This window comes from Salmo trutta, chromosome 20 (assembly GCF_901001165.1).
Source record: "Salmo trutta chromosome 20, fSalTru1.1, whole genome shotgun sequence".
NCBI lineage: Eukaryota > Metazoa > Chordata > Actinopteri > Salmoniformes > Salmonidae > Salmo > Salmo trutta.
The window spans coordinates 39723090-39735422 of NC_042976.1; the positions used below are offsets into that span (position 1 = coordinate 39723090).

The 12333-nt window shown below is 39.2% G+C and overlaps 2 protein-coding genes across 3 annotated transcripts; both read right to left on the bottom strand.

Annotated features, from left to right (window-relative positions):
• Positions 1–572: 572 nt before the first annotated feature.
• Positions 573–4251, bottom strand: rdh1 (retinol dehydrogenase 1). 2 transcript variants are annotated; one of them, XM_029703253.1, is made up of 6 exons: positions 4115–4251; positions 2889–2936; positions 2444–2774; positions 1424–1682; positions 1073–1236; positions 573–965 (listed from the first exon to the last, which is right to left on the bottom strand). In XM_029703253.1, the coding sequence occupies exons 1-6, from the start codon at positions 4115–4117 to the stop codon at positions 709–711; spliced, it is 1062 nt and encodes a 353-aa protein (XP_029559113.1). In that variant the 5' UTR covers positions 4118–4251; the 3' UTR covers positions 573–708. The 2 variants fall into 2 exon arrangements, with proteins under 2 accessions (XP_029559113.1, XP_029559112.1); XM_029703252.1 differs by lacking the exon at positions 4115–4251 and adding an exon at positions 3019–3279.
• A 517-nt stretch (positions 4252–4768) lies between these two features.
• On the bottom strand, positions 4769–9858 carry dhrs9 (dehydrogenase/reductase (SDR family) member 9). The gene is made up of 5 exons (XM_029703254.1): positions 9752–9858; positions 8091–8405; positions 5793–6051; positions 5441–5604; positions 4769–5232 (listed from the first exon to the last, which is right to left on the bottom strand). Exons 2-5 carry the CDS (start codon positions 8401–8403, stop codon positions 5009–5011), a joined length of 960 nt encoding a protein of 319 aa, XP_029559114.1. The 5' UTR covers positions 8404–8405; positions 9752–9858; the 3' UTR covers positions 4769–5008.
• Positions 9859–12333: the final 2475 nt, after the last annotated feature.

Consider the following 12333-nt stretch of genomic DNA (forward strand, 5'->3'; position numbering starts at 1 on the left):
TAAGGCCATTCTACTGCCAATGTTTGTCTATGGAGATTGCATTGCTGTGTGCTTGATTTTATACACCTGTCAGCAACGGGTATGGCTGAAATAGCCAAATCCACTAATTTGAAGGGGTGTCCACATACTTGTGTATATCTATAGTGTATAATGAAATCAGTCAATTTAAATAAATTCACTTGGCTCTAATCTTTGGATTTCATATGACTGGGCAGGGGTGCAGCGGTGGGTGGGCCTTGGAGGGCATAGGCCCACCCATTTAGCAGCCAGGCTCACACACTGGGGAGCCAGGACCAGCCAATTAAAATGTATTTTTCCCCACAAAATGGCTTTATTATTGGCAGAAATACTCCTCAGCCTTTTATTGTCCCCAGCACAAGGTGCAATGATGTGTAATGATCATGCTGTTTAATAAGCTTCTTGATATACCACACCTGTCAGGTGGATGGATTATCTTGGCAATGGAGAAATGCTCACTAACAGGGATGTAAACAAATTTGCGCACAAAAAAATTGAGAAATAAGCTTTTGTGCGTATGGAAAATGTTGTGGATTTATTTCAGCTCATGAAACATGGGACCAACACCTTACATGTTGCATTTATATTTTTATTCAGTGTAGTATCAACATCTTTGAAATGCAAATAATGAATATAAATCAATCTAAAACGTATCATAGATGTGATTGATAAAGGAAAGAGTCCAGCGGCTCACGTGTATGCCACACCCACTTGGTTTGCATGGCTCTTTCTGTCGTCTTTGGGGACAGGAAGTAGAACAGCGACTGTGAAGTCTGCTATGAATGCAGGGAGGTAGGACAGGGGGATCCAGATGAGCTTAGCATCCCAACCAGGTGAGTAGCGGGTCCGTGGGTGGCGGGCTGTAAGGGCATGCTGCATGCAACTGGTCACTTTGGAGATGTCTGAACTGCACAGGAGACCCATGGAGAAATCCTGAGCTTTTACATCTGTAATAGACCACAGGAAATGGATGAGAATCAGACATGAATGTTTCAGCATTGTAATGACATGACTCAACAATTTTAAAAACATACAGTACACAGTATTTACTCACATTCGGCAAAGAATTTGGGTCCATATGAGTGCTTGACCTCCTCAGGGAGACGGTTCCACAGTCTCTGCAGGTCCGCTTCAATGAGGTCCAGCCTGGTCACACCCGTCTTGAAGAAACCAGGCTCAATGATACTCACTTTTACACCGAAATGCTGCATATCCCGCCTGAACATAAGAGCAAGCAGCTTAGCTGTTATCTAGCTAATACACTAAGATGCTTAAATCTATGAATAACTCTGTGGTGCGAATCTACCCTGCACAGCGTTGCACAGCTCCAGTTCCATAATAAAATGCTTGGAAATCAATCCCTAGTTTACTGAGTTTATTATATTGTAAAACAATGCCACAGTACCTAAGGCTGTCAGAGAAGGCCTCCACACCATACTTAGATAGGCAGTAGCCTCCTCCGTTGAGGGCAAGCCTCCCCAGGATACTGGCAACATTGACCACCCTTCCTTGAGCCTTCTTTAAGAGCGGGAGGAACTTCAGGGTCACGTCAATCAGACCTATTAAATTCACATCTAAAACTTTCTTGAAGTCCTCCAACTGCATCCATTCAGTGGGGCCTATAGGTGTGGACCTCCCAGCATTGTTGATCAGCCCCCAGAGACCTGTGATACAGAGAGGGAAGGAGATTTCCTACAATAACGACATGTGATACAGCATTATCAAGTATTAGAGTACTCTTGTATGATGAGAAATGTGGGTAGAAAGAGATACACTGCAACTGTTCTGTAGAGTAACTGTAGTAACACAAACTATATTCTACTACATGTAATCCTAGAGTGATGCCCCCTAGTGCAATATGTGTCCTATCAATAGCTAGTTGAATTCTGGGAATGTCAAAAGGTAATTCATTCATCTCTAACCAGGACTGGATATGTGAAGCAAAGCTGTGTTAAATATTCCATTCACTAATCTGCTTGTGGAAAGAGGTAAAGGATGCATGGCATGATTGTTGATCTTCCACCAAATATTTCATTCTAAAGGGGTTGGGCTACAGTAAGTGCAGTAGTAATATTTCAAAGCTTATGGATAGCCATACATCAATATGTTTTAGTGTTTAGTGTTTAAAGCAAGAATATTCCAATTTGGCATCTAATTCAAATCACATAGACCATTTATGTGATTCAGAGTAAACTTGGCTGGTGACTAACAAAAGTTTGTCAATGTTCTCATCACTGCGTCTAGGTAATGTTACGGTAGGTTTTCTAGATGTTTCCTCAGCAGCTCTCAAGTTGATAGTGGTTTGAAAATATGCAGATGTATGGGTCAGTTTCGGTTAGTCAAGCACCCCCATCTCATTTTTATCTCGCCCGGTGCTTGACTCTGACTAGCACCCTATCTACCCCCTGCTGCCTTCCTCACTTACCTCGCTCTCCAACCTCAGCGCGCACAAACTCCACCGCACTCTCGATGCTCCGACTGTCGGTAACATTGAACAGAACTGTCTTCAGTCTGGGAGAGGCCGCAGCCTTCAATTCCGATTCACCTTTCTCCGTGAGACATGCGCCTATTACATGAAACCCCTTTTGGTCAAGCTGCCTTGCCACCAAATTTCCAAATCCGCTATCACAGCCCGTGATAAAGACATGTTTCTTGTCAAAATCTTCAACTTTGATAGAATCTCTAATAAACCAGGCGATGGCTATGGCCGTAACTGAAATTAGTACGCAGGATAGAGCCAAGTGTGATAGGATTGCCTAAAACAGACGCACATGAAATAACAACATTATTTCTTGCATAATCAACAAGCGATGTAATAAAGAAAGTAATGTTAAGAAGTTCTAAAAGATAAGGAACTGTATCAATCTCACCTGAAAAAAATCTAATAGCATATTCTCTTCAGACACCAGAGGAAAGACCTGTAGGGAGTCACATTTCAGTTATATGATGGTACCTTTTCAATAACATATTATTAGCTTGTCTTTTCTTCAAAACACTTACACCAGAGAAAGCTGAGTCTTCATCCATTAGTATTCTAATTACTCATTCATTTGAAAAGTTGACATGTTTGCCAGTATAATAAAAACAGCATAACTATATTGATAAAGTGGAATAGGCTCTAAAGAACCATATTAAATCATGAGTTTTCAAATGAATAAGACAATAGCTTAGTGTTTGGAGTAGGCCTACAATATAATTGTTCCGTTTCTTTTCATATGCAGTTTGTCTGTGTCCTCCATCGCCATACTCCTTGTCTATCTTGCTTACAGAACTGGTACACACCTGAAGGATTATATTATTAGTTTGTCATAATCGCTAGCAATCACCTGGTCATAAGCAAATTTGGCTGCAAGCAGCTCACAGCTTCTCATTTGACACAGTATACATGTCTGGCAGGTTGAAAGATAATACCTGAAAGCGTTATTTCTTGTTTGAGAGAACTTGGCTGAATAGAAAATTCTACAATTCTTCTAAATTCTACAACCTTTTTTCAATAATTATTTCTTATTCCGCAGTTGGAATTAATGGTAGCAAGTCACAGGTATATCCAATGAGAGTAAACATTTGATTAGGAATTTGTTGCACAGGAAGCTTTTGTTTTTTGATAGGAAGAATCTGCTGTAAGTCATACCGCAGGCTTGGCCTATTTAGTTTTCTCATCATGATATAGTCATAGTAGTTTAATGGCAAACAACTATAATAGTGTTTATCTAACCACCAGATGGCATCTTGGTCTCTCCTAAACACTGTTGTGAAGTAAATAATGTACAAATCCACACACTGTTGTCAACAAGGTTAAAGGTAACTTATTTCTGGCAGTGTTATGTTTATGTAAAAATGTATAATATAGAGCCACACAATTATATATATACCTATATTCACAAATGCAATAAGTATGTTGTGTTGAATTCAATTTGTTCACAATTGAGCATTAAAAGGGTGGAACATTATTACTGCTTAAACTTGCATGGGATTAGGGTTACAACATTCTTGTTAGTTTCCCCAAATTCTAGGATTTCTGAAAAATCCAGGAATTTAGGGACATTTTGCATCCTATAAAACATCTTCTGTAATGTGAATTATACATCGGACCTACCATGGCTACTTGCAAGTTTGGTATTTTCTCATCCAGTATATAAAAAAGCAGAATGGAGTTTGTTCCTCAGTCCAACCAACGTGCTTCCCAGTGGCTACTATAAAATGACTTATGAGGGGCTACAGAATAGGAGCCGTGTCAAAGGTCTGTGCTGCTTGATTGTGTAATATGTCCCATTGACCTTCAATGGTTTACATGACCATAAAAGTCCTGGTAAATGCATCCTCTTTCACCTGATTGCCACTAGGGCTAGGCCACTCATGTTTTTCTGTTGAAGGTGCACTGCATTCTGCAAAGTCATACAGTATCGTTGAGCAGAGCAGTGTAAGTGTGACATTGTTCAAGACCAATGAATGAAAAGGGAGCCAGTGCAGGTAAAGTAGAAGGCACATAATACTATAATCAGCAGCAGCCATCTCCCCTTATTAACCTGGGAAACAACAACTATTGGTTGTATCCTTCATTGAGATTAGGTAGCTATAAGCTCATCAAAATGTATTTATAAAGTACTTTTTACATCAGCAGATGTCACAAAGTGCTTATACAGAAACCCAGCCCAAGTAGATCTAGACTAGAGTTTGGATTTATGGTCTAGAGGACAGAATATCATTTACTGTATGTATCAAGTGGACACAATGAAAACATCTTCATTTAAAACCACAAACTCTTTCCATTCAGTTTTATTATCAGACCGGTGAAACACCGTACAAATGCAAAATGCGATTAGACAAAATGCAAATCCCAACTCTGTTTAAAGTTTGAAAAATGAACATTCATTGGTTGAATCAAATGCTATACTTTTTTCTCATCGGAAAAAATGTATGGCATTTTTCTTGCTGTCTCGTGGGTGTAAATAAAGACTTGTTCTTACTTTTGGTCAGACAACCATTAACATTAACGAATAGATCCTGTTGGTTTGGCCATATCTTTTAAGAGCATTTTGTCAGCGATCCAAGTTGGCAGGTAGGACATTGGCAACCATAAGAACTTGGCATCCCAGCCAGGTGAGTAGCGTGTCCGAGGGTGGAGAGCAGAGATGGCGTGCTCCATGCAGCTCACAACCTTCATCAGGTCCCCATCCAGCAACGTTGCAACATTCTTCTCCAATGTCACATTTGCTGGAAGAAAAGGTATTACCTCCATTTAAGAAGCTGAAGTCAAAGGCAGGCTTAACTTGCCCAGTTCATTTGCCCTGGGCAATCCCTGTCAGCCCGTTCTTGGAGTGCTTGTCATTCTGTCACACAGGTTGATAAACCTATTTGCGTCAATCATACTACAGCAGCATGCACGGGTTCATGTGTATATTTGTTTGTTTAAAGAAAGTACCTCTCTCTGGGTAATCATGTCCATATTGATCCTTGACTTCTTCAGACAGATTGTCCCACAATGTCTTCACATTTTTTCTCAGGAGATTTAGATCAGTCACACTTGTTTTGAAAAATCCTGGTTCAAGACACAGGACTTTAACTCCAAACGCTGACATGTTCATCCTGGAATTCAAAAACAAAAAAGGGGCCACAACAAACATTAAAACATGTCTGCAATACGGTATCCATATAAAGTCAGAGCCATAGAGAATAATGCTCCGAGCATCACTATTCAGTTTTGCTACAATTCTCTAACTCATTCAAATAAGCATGATACAGTATATTCTTAGACAAAAAGTCAGGCCTCGCACCGTAGACTGTCATTGAAAGCCTCCACTCCATATTTTGACACACAGTAGGGACCCCCAAAGGCGCTTATCCTCCCAAACACGCTGGCCACATTCACCACCCTGCCCCTGGCCTTCTTGATGAGGGGCAGGACACTTAGAGTCACACCAATGACTCCAATAAGGTTAACATCCAACATGGACTTGTAGTCGTCGACGGTCATCCAGTCACAGGGGCCTGATGGTACAGAGACTCCAGCATTGTTCACCACAGCCCACAGACCTGAAAAAAACATTAAGGCAGACCATATAGTACAAACAAATCACACCCACAGCAGGACACAGGCTGTAGTCACAATGAAGGACGGAGGAAAACTTTCCATGCCTACAAAATGTCAACAAGTGCTTACATGCCAGTTGTCACATGTGGGAGTAAGGTATCCTACAGTGAGAAAGGTTAAGTTAAAAGGCCCAGTGCAGTCAAAAAAACTGATTTTCCTGTGTTTTATATGTACAGTTGAAGTCAGATGTTTACATACACTTAGGTTGGAGTTATTAAAACAAGTTTTTCAACCACTTCACACATTTCTTGGAAAATGAGAAGAAATCAGCCAAGACTTCAGGAAAAAAATTGTAGACCTCCACAAGTCTGGTTCATCCTTAGGAGCAATTTCCAAATGCCTGAAGGTACTCGTACATCTGTACAAACAATAGTACGCAAGTATAAACACCATGGGACCACGCAGCCAACATACCGCTCAGGAAGGAGACGCGTTCTGTCTCCTAGAGATGAACATACTTTGGTGTGAAAAGTGCAAATCAATCCCAGAACAACAGCAAAGGACTTTGTGAAGATGCTGGAGGAAACAGGTACAAAAGAATCTATATCCACAGTAAAACGAGTCCTATATCGACATAACCTGAAAGGCTACTCAGCAAGGAAGAAGCTACTGCTCCAAAACCGCCATAAAAAAGCCAGACTATGGTTTGCATCTGCACATGGGGACAAATATCGTACTTTTTGGAGAAATGTTCTCTGGTCTGATGAAACAAAAATATAACTGTTTGGCCATAATGACCATCGTTATGTTTGGAGGAAAAAGGGGGAAGCGTGCAAGCCGAAGAACACCATCCCAACCGTGAAGCAGAGGGGTGGCAGCATCATGTTGTGGGGGTGCTTTGCTGCAGGAGGGACTAGTGCACTTCACAAAATAGATGGCATCGTGAGGAATTAAAATGATGTGGATATATTGAAGCAACATCAAGACATCAGTCAGGAAGTTAAAGCTTGGTCGCAAATGGGTCTTCTAAATGCACAATGACCCCAAGCATACTTCCAAAGATGTGAAAAAATGGCAAATGGCTTAAGGACAACAAAGTCAAGGGATTGGAGTGGCTATCACAAAGCCCTGACCTCAATCCTATAGAAAATTTGTGTGCAGAACTGAAAAAGCGTGTGCGAGCAAGGAGTCCTACAAACCTGACTCAGTTACACCAGCTCTGTCAGGAGGAATGGGCCAAAATTCACCCAACTTATTGTGGGAAGCTTGAGGAAGGCTACCCGAAACATTTGACCCAAGTTAAACAATTTAAAGGCTATGCTACCGAATACTAATTGAGTGTATGTACACTTCTAACCCACTGGGAATGTGATGAAAGAAATAAAAGCTGAAATAAATCATTCTCTACTATTATTCTGACATTTCACATTCATAAAATAAAGTGGTGATCCTAACTGACCTAAGACAGGGAATTTTTACTAGGACTAAATGTCAGGAATTGTGAAAAACTGAGTTTAAATGTATTTGGCTAAGGTGTATGTAAACTTCTGACTTCAACTGTATATATTTCCACACTATGAGGTTTGAATGTGAAATTGTGAACATTATGATAATGCCCTTTTAGTGTAAGAGCTGTTTGAAAAGATCGCTTTAAATTTCATACTGTTTTAGTGGGATGCCGTTTTCGGCCTGTCTGGTGACATCCAAACCAGTCTACCAATAACAGCTAGTTTTCAGTTCTCCCCACTCAGACCACTCCCAGACAGTCCTAGCAAAAATCTTGCTTGAGAAATTGTTCTTTGCTAAGAAGTAAGTTGTTTCTTTTTGACTATTTGAATTTAAAAACAAATCAGAGTAAGGTACTTAATTCTTACCCAGAAAGTATTTGATATCGAGATAATAACAGCTGCATTGGACCTTTAAGATGTTTGTGGTTGGAAATTCCATAGCAACAGTTGAATCTGACTCATAGTAATATAATTATTGAGTAGACCAAAAAAAATGTTGCAAATTTGCTAAATTGTACTTCAAAGACACACACCCTTCTCCCCAACCAAGGTTTTGATGAACGCTGTTGCTTTGTTGACACTGTCAGTGCTGATGACATCCAGGTGGACTGTGTTCAATCGTTCAGAAGAGACCTTCTTCAGCTCATCCTCCCCCTTCTCAGTGTAGCAGGCTGCGATCACACAGAAGCCCAGCTTGTCCAGATGTCTGGCCAGAAGGTTCCCGAACCCAGAGTCACAGCCAGTGATGTAGACATATTTCTCTCCTTTATTGGGTACTCTTGCGAGTTCCCTGTACCAGCGGAACACAAACCAAAAAGCCACCAGTCCAATAATGTACAGGAACATTTCTGAGAGGAAAGAGATTCATTCAGATAAACATAATATTTGATCATATTAAAAATATACATTTTCTATTTGCAAAGATATGTAATTGAAGTTTCATTGGGGGCATATCATATTACGTTCCATTTCACTGAGGAGCACAAACTAGTAGAAAAATCAATGCAATCAGTCCTATGGGGGAAAACAGCAGAATCTTGTAGGATACTATTTTGCAAACCATTGACAAATTAGTAGTTTACAGATAGTAGGCCAAGAGCTATGGTGAAAAAAACTGTATATTTCCATCCATTTTAATTGTATTTTAGAAGCAAATTCATATCATATCTGCTGTGCTGTTTGCACTATGACGTTTGTTAAAGTATTCAAGGTCTATTTACATTTCTCTGGTGTGCAACTGAAAGTTCTGCTTAGTGACTGTCCTACAGCTAGAGCTGTGCTTCTTAATCCTGTTCCCTGGGACCCAAACTGGTGACAATTTAGTTTTTTGACTTTGCACTACACAGCTGATTCAAATCATTAAAGCTTGATGATGGGTTGATCATTTGAATCAGCTGTGTAGTGCTTGGAAAAAAACAAGAATTTGCCCAGGACAAAGGACAACTTGCTTACAGTAACTACAGAATATTTCCAAGTGAAATATATAGTAGACAGTCTGACATGGCCATTTGAACATAAAGTGAGGCATGGAATTAGAGGAAACTTGATGGGTAAATCAACTTGGCTACAAAAGATGATGCATTATTATAAAGTATTATACCTCCAAACTGCTTAGTCTGCCCAATTCCCCGGATCAACAAAACCATAAACTGTCTACATAATATCTAAAAGAATGATAAGATCTCCTGTTTACCATTTTAACCATGAATGATCTTTGACCACTATAGGTTATCTGATAGATTATGCCTAGTTTCTATTGAGCAAAAATTATTCGGATCTATATTACTAGCCCCTGCTACATACATACATACATACATACATACATACATACATACATACATACATACATACATACATACATACATACATACATACATACATACATACATACAACTTTGCGCCTCACATGACAGCAATGACCTCAGACACCTACGCATAAAATATGAACATTAATCAGATTCAGACGCCAAGAACTAAAAATCACCTCGTTATATTTCATCACATCTTTCAATAACCACGTCTAGGAAGTTAGCCCGTTCTTTGAAAGAGGATAAACATGAATCACTTGTTCAGCGAACTGCAACTTTATCAGCTCGACTAATGTTTGTCCTTTTAACATTTAATGTTCATCAAAAACTGAACTGCTTGATAAATATCCTTTCTCAGACATGGCAAAGAAACACTGGAAACTTACCCCAGGCGACAGAATTGCGCTCCCCTAAGTACGCTTCTTGAGTGGCTGTATTCCTTGTCCTAAAATAGTTTTTATTTTCTGTGTTCCTTACCTTCCGGTGTGTGAAGAAACTTTATTTAACACATTTTTATGGACGGTCAACGTACTCCATCTGCTGGACGTTATAAAAGCTATAACTACACTTCAACCACAGCTGAAAACCAGTCGTTAATTTCAAATGTTCGATTTGCAACCTATGTATGTGGATAAGTGAAATATATATGTAAACACTTATGAAGTGTAAACATGATAGTGTTGAAATGATCACCTACTGCACCAAGCCTACTGGCCTACCATTCAGGTGTGGTGGGTATGCTGGTATAGGATGTTTTCATGATGGTATCTGTCTATAATGATAGCCTATGATTATCTATCTTGCATCACTACCCTTATTCATTCAGGGTCGTCACTCTAGCTACATTGTGAGACAGCCAGTGGAATGACTCACAATGACCAGTCCTGTTTTTATTACAGGCCATCTCAAACAAACCCTCTCAAGCTCCCACTTGATATGACTTATCATCAGTTACGGATGGTCATTAATAACCGGCCCTATAACAATACAAATTCCTGTCTATCCTGACAGCTGCCATCGCGGGCATTGACCTCAAACCATTCAGACTGTTGTAAAGACCTGAGTCTGGTCAGATATTAGGATAATTTATAACAAAGAAATGATGAGTGTACTCTTGCCTGTTGAAAGGTTTGTGGTCATAGGCACATCCTTAAAAAACGTAGTTGTTGGGCTAATGAAGTATACTTGAAAAGAACAAAAAGGCCCATTAACTGAATATGCTCCAAATTACTACCTTTATTGACAATGTTTCGATTCAAAGCGATCTTCTCATTTTTAATATTAGAATCTAAAAATCACCCCTTAGCCTAGTCCTGGCCTTATCGCCAACCCCTATGGCATATCCTGCGTCGTTCAACCATTGACACATGTGCAACTCCACGGTAACGGAATTGCGCTGACACTTAAAATGAATACCAAACAAAAACCATTGATTTCAAAGTTTAACAAACCATATAACTCTATGCACAAGGACTAGTTTTAACAATTTTTCACTGAACATGTGACAAAAATGCATTTACTGTACCCCAGATAAAAATTTGGTAACAGAATTCTGGTCAAATCTTCCTCAGTTTTTTTATGTCCATGTTTTCCAAAAACACTTAAAAATCTGCTCCGAATTAAGATTCAAAGATGTCTGCAGAAAGAATGGGGTGTCAGCTATGACATGACACAGTGACTTTAAAAAAATCTCAAAGAGTGTGCAAAGCTGTCATCGAGGCAAAGGGTGGCTACTTTGAAGAATCTTTATTTAAAAGAAAATTGGTTACTACATGGTTCCATATGTGTCATTTCATAGTTTTGATGTCTTCCTTCTTATTCTACAATGTAGAGACCAGTAAAAATAAAGAAAAACTCTTGAATGAGTAGGTGTGTCCAAACTTTTGACTGGTACTGTAGTTCAGAACAGTATAGTTTAGCACAATACAGTACATTGTAGTGTTCTCAACTCTAGTGTGGTCTACTGTGTACTGTACTGAATTCTATTTGTCTTTACAGTACTGTACTCTACTGTACTGTCCAAACTTGTGAACCCAACTGTAGTTTGTGACTACTATGATTTCCCATTGTAGCCGATTCAATTGAAGAAATTCCGTTACCGATTTTTTGCTAATTCCGTTATTGGAATTTTGAGTTTTCATCACTTAATCATTAAAAATTGATATCAGTAAAACACTATAACTAATTGATAGGTCTCCGTTTACTTTTTACTCTGTGAACTTTCATTATCCTCCATCCTCATGAGGGAGAGAAATTAGAAAATATCTAAAAGATTGGTGAGTTTTTGGTAACAGAATTTCAACTCACAAGGCAATGTTTCTTAAACTAACAGAAAGCAGAAAATTCCTCCAAAACTAAATATAAGTGTTGATATTAGTTGGCAGGGGTATTTACTTCAACATTATTGTGTTTTGATGTTTTTCTAATACCTTTTAAGACTTTTTCTGCTAGATGTTTTCTAAAACCCCTTTTCCATCTGTTTGACCAGAAATCAAAGCCTTTGCTTATTCCTAATTATTAGGATGGAAAATGGTTGAAAAATGTATATATGGCTTAATTTCTCAAAAATATAGACTCTTGGCTTTCATTTGACACCCAATTTGACATGCTCATATGAACTTCACATGTTGGTGCTCATGAGCCCTTTTACTAAGAAGTGAACACCATGCGTTCAAACTATGACCTGCTACTCATTAGCCGAATTTGGTCCAAGGTTGGGGAGTTATGTATCTCTGATTGTATCTATGTATCTCTGATTGATGGATGTTGCTCTATATATTCTCTGTGTGAATCAGCTCTAGAGACTAACCGCCCATAGGTCATTACACTCATTTTACTATCCATGGTGTGATTCTATGGTGTGATTCTGTTATTAATGAATGTTATCATGGTGGCTCTGGGGGAATTAGCTGTACAGACTAACGACCTTAGGTCAGTCAGTACAATCATTTTACAACGTTCTGCTGTT

What these genes read in the sequence shown, in the direction of transcription:
- dhrs9 (XM_029703254.1), bottom strand. Translation starts at nt 8,403, where the DNA reads ATGTTCCTGTACATTATTGGACTGGTGGCTTTTTGGTTTGTGTTCCGC. An exon ending in GCTTTCAATGACAGTCTACG is followed by an intron (nt 5,605 to 5,792) that starts GTGCGAGGCCTG and finishes TTTGAATTCCAG; the next exon opens with GATGAACATGTCAGCGTTTG. An exon ending in ACATGATTACCCAGAGAGAG is followed by an intron (nt 5,233 to 5,440) that starts GTACTTTCTTTA and finishes CTTTTCTTCCAG; the next exon opens with CAAATGTGACATTGGAGAAG.
- rdh1 (XM_029703252.1), bottom strand. Translation starts at nt 3,045, where the DNA reads ATGGATGAAGACTCAGCTTTCTCTGGT. An exon ending in TGCTATTAGATTTTTTTCAG is followed by an intron (nt 2,775 to 2,888) that starts GTGAGATTGATA and finishes CGTCTGTTTTAG; the next exon opens with GCAATCCTATCACACTTGGC. An exon ending in ACCCAAATTCTTTGCCGAAT is followed by an intron (nt 966 to 1,072) that starts GTGAGTAAATAC and finishes GGTCTATTACAG; the next exon opens with ATGTAAAAGCTCAGGATTTC.